Here is a 2,260-nt window from a genome sequence, read left to right on the forward strand (position 1 = left end):
ATTTTCTTTATTTCATCTATATGGTATCTGATTACAAAAAGTAAGATAGTTCATTTTTGTATAATATGTGTAAAAAACATAAAAATAGACACTGCAGATGTTTTTAAAATATTATCATGAAGTCGTATCTCCATGCAGCAGTCAATCTATTTTGTTTTGTTGTCAAAGATCTAACCCAATTTTACATCAGTTATCCTCAAAATATCTTTTCTAACAAGTTGGGCTAAATAAGAGAAAATTGATGAGCTCGTGCTAGAAAATCCATAATCAACATTGGAAAAACAAATCAAAAGCTGAAAAGGTCTTCTCAAGCATCCAAGGAAAAGAAAGAAAATACATTTGTCTGGTTCTGCCACTAGTGTCAAAATTCCAGCTGCATTGGATGGTATTGGAGTCTAGCAAAATAACACTGAGACTTAGAACCACAATCAGTTCAAAATATGGTAGGACATATTCCCACCTGATCTCAGAATGTCTTGTGTATTTTCCCGTATAGCTCAAGTTCTCGTCTTGATAAAGTCCTTGAGATATGTAGCAAGCAATTGGATTATACTCCAAGAGACTTGGATTACACTCATGTCTTTCTTCTTCATAGATTTAAGACCCATGAATAGGTCAGCAACACACGTCATGACAGAGTTTATTCTCCTGGGATTCCCTGGTTGCTGGAAGATTCAGATTTTCCTCTTCTCATTGTTTTTGGTGATTTATGTCTTGACCTTGCTGGGAAATGGAGCCATCATCTATGCAGTGAGATGCAACCCACGACTACACACCCCCATGTACTTTCTGCTGGGAAACTTTGCCTTCCTTGAGATCTGGTATGTGTCCTCCACTGTTCCTAACATGCTAGCCAACATTCTCTCCAAGACCAAGGCCATCTCATTTTCTGGGTGCTTCCTCCAGTTCTATTTCTTCTTTTCACTGGGAACAACTGAATGTCTCTTTCTGGCAGTAATGGCTTATGATCGATACCTGGCCATCTGCCACCCACTGCAGTACCCCGCCATCATGACCGGAAGGTTCTGTGGTAAGCTGGTGTCTTTCTGTTGGCTCGCTGGATTCCTTGGATACCCAATTCCCATTTTCTTCATCTCCCAACTCCCCTTCTGTGGTCCTAATATCATTGATCACTTCCTGTGTGACATGGACCCATTGATGGCTCTATCCTGTGCTCCAGCTCCCATAACTGAATGTATTTTCTATACTCAGAGCTCCCTTGTTCTCTTTTTCACTAGTATATACATTCTTCAATCCTATATCCTGTTGCTAAGAGCTGTTTTTCAGGTCCCTTCTGCAGCTGGTCGGAGAAAAGCCTTCTCTACCTGTGGTTCTCATTTAGTTGTGGTATCTCTTTTCTATGGGACAGTCATGGTAATGTACGTAAGTCCTACATATGGCATCCCAACTTTATGGCAGAAGATCCTCACACTGGTATATTCAGTAATGACTCCTCTTTTTAATCCTCTGATCTATAGTCTTCGTAATAAGGACATGAAACTCGCTCTGAGAAATGTCCTGTTTGGAATGAGAGTTCATCAAAATTCGTGAGCCAAAGATGTGCCATATTTATAAGTTCTAACGAAGAACAAGGTCGAGATGTTGTCAGTTCTTTAGCAGTCTTTTAGTCCTCAGTCTGAGTAGTTAGAGGTTGTATATTTTACCTGGAAGTGTGCCCAGCTGAAATACGTTTTCAACACTGACTCTTTAAACCTTAATTAACTGGTCATCGACATCCACTAAAATGTTTTCAAAGCCTGTCTTTATTAGAATGATAAAATGGAATTGCTATGTGAGATGCCCTCCTGCTGTCATGCCCCATGGTTCACCACTGTATAATTTCTTACTCATAGCAACAAGACAATAAACCCAACTTTGTTCAACTGCAGGTATGTTCCTAGGAGTCTTTGTCTGATGGGAATCAATAGTAGCACAATACCCAGCAAACAGTAAGGCCTCAAACATGTTTTTTAAATATCTCTATCTCAATTTTTTACTTACAACAATAATATGTGATTGTTGTAACAAACTCAAGCAATTCAGAAGAATTTCCATCTTCACTCCCATATTCACCAATTTTCCTCTCTGCTCCTCAGAGTCAATACATCTAAATCCCTCTCTCTGGTCCTCAACACCCTTCGTAATACATCCCCACTAAACCTATTTCATTTGTTTTCCATTTCTTCCCAACATGAGCCCTCAGTTCTAGTCAGGCCAGTTACTTTATTTATTCCACTCTATCATCTTTTCACCTTTTCTT

At 39.2% G+C, this 2,260-nt stretch overlaps 1 protein-coding gene across 1 annotated transcript; it reads left to right on the forward strand.

Moving 5' to 3' along the window:
• The first annotated feature begins 529 nt into the window (after positions 1-529).
• LOC105536716 (olfactory receptor 11H4) lies at positions 530-1,599 on the forward strand. Its single transcript, XM_011976147.1, has one exon. It carries the CDS (start codon positions 577-579, stop codon positions 1,549-1,551), a length of 975 nt encoding a protein of 324 aa, XP_011831537.1. The 5' UTR covers positions 530-576; the 3' UTR covers positions 1,552-1,599.
• Positions 1,600-2,260: the final 661 nt, after the last annotated feature.

The sequence above is a fragment of the Mandrillus leucophaeus genome, unplaced genomic scaffold (assembly GCF_000951045.1).
Source record: "Mandrillus leucophaeus isolate KB7577 unplaced genomic scaffold, Mleu.le_1.0 Scaffold163, whole genome shotgun sequence".
NCBI classification, from domain to species: Eukaryota; Metazoa; Chordata; class Mammalia; order Primates; family Cercopithecidae; genus Mandrillus; species Mandrillus leucophaeus.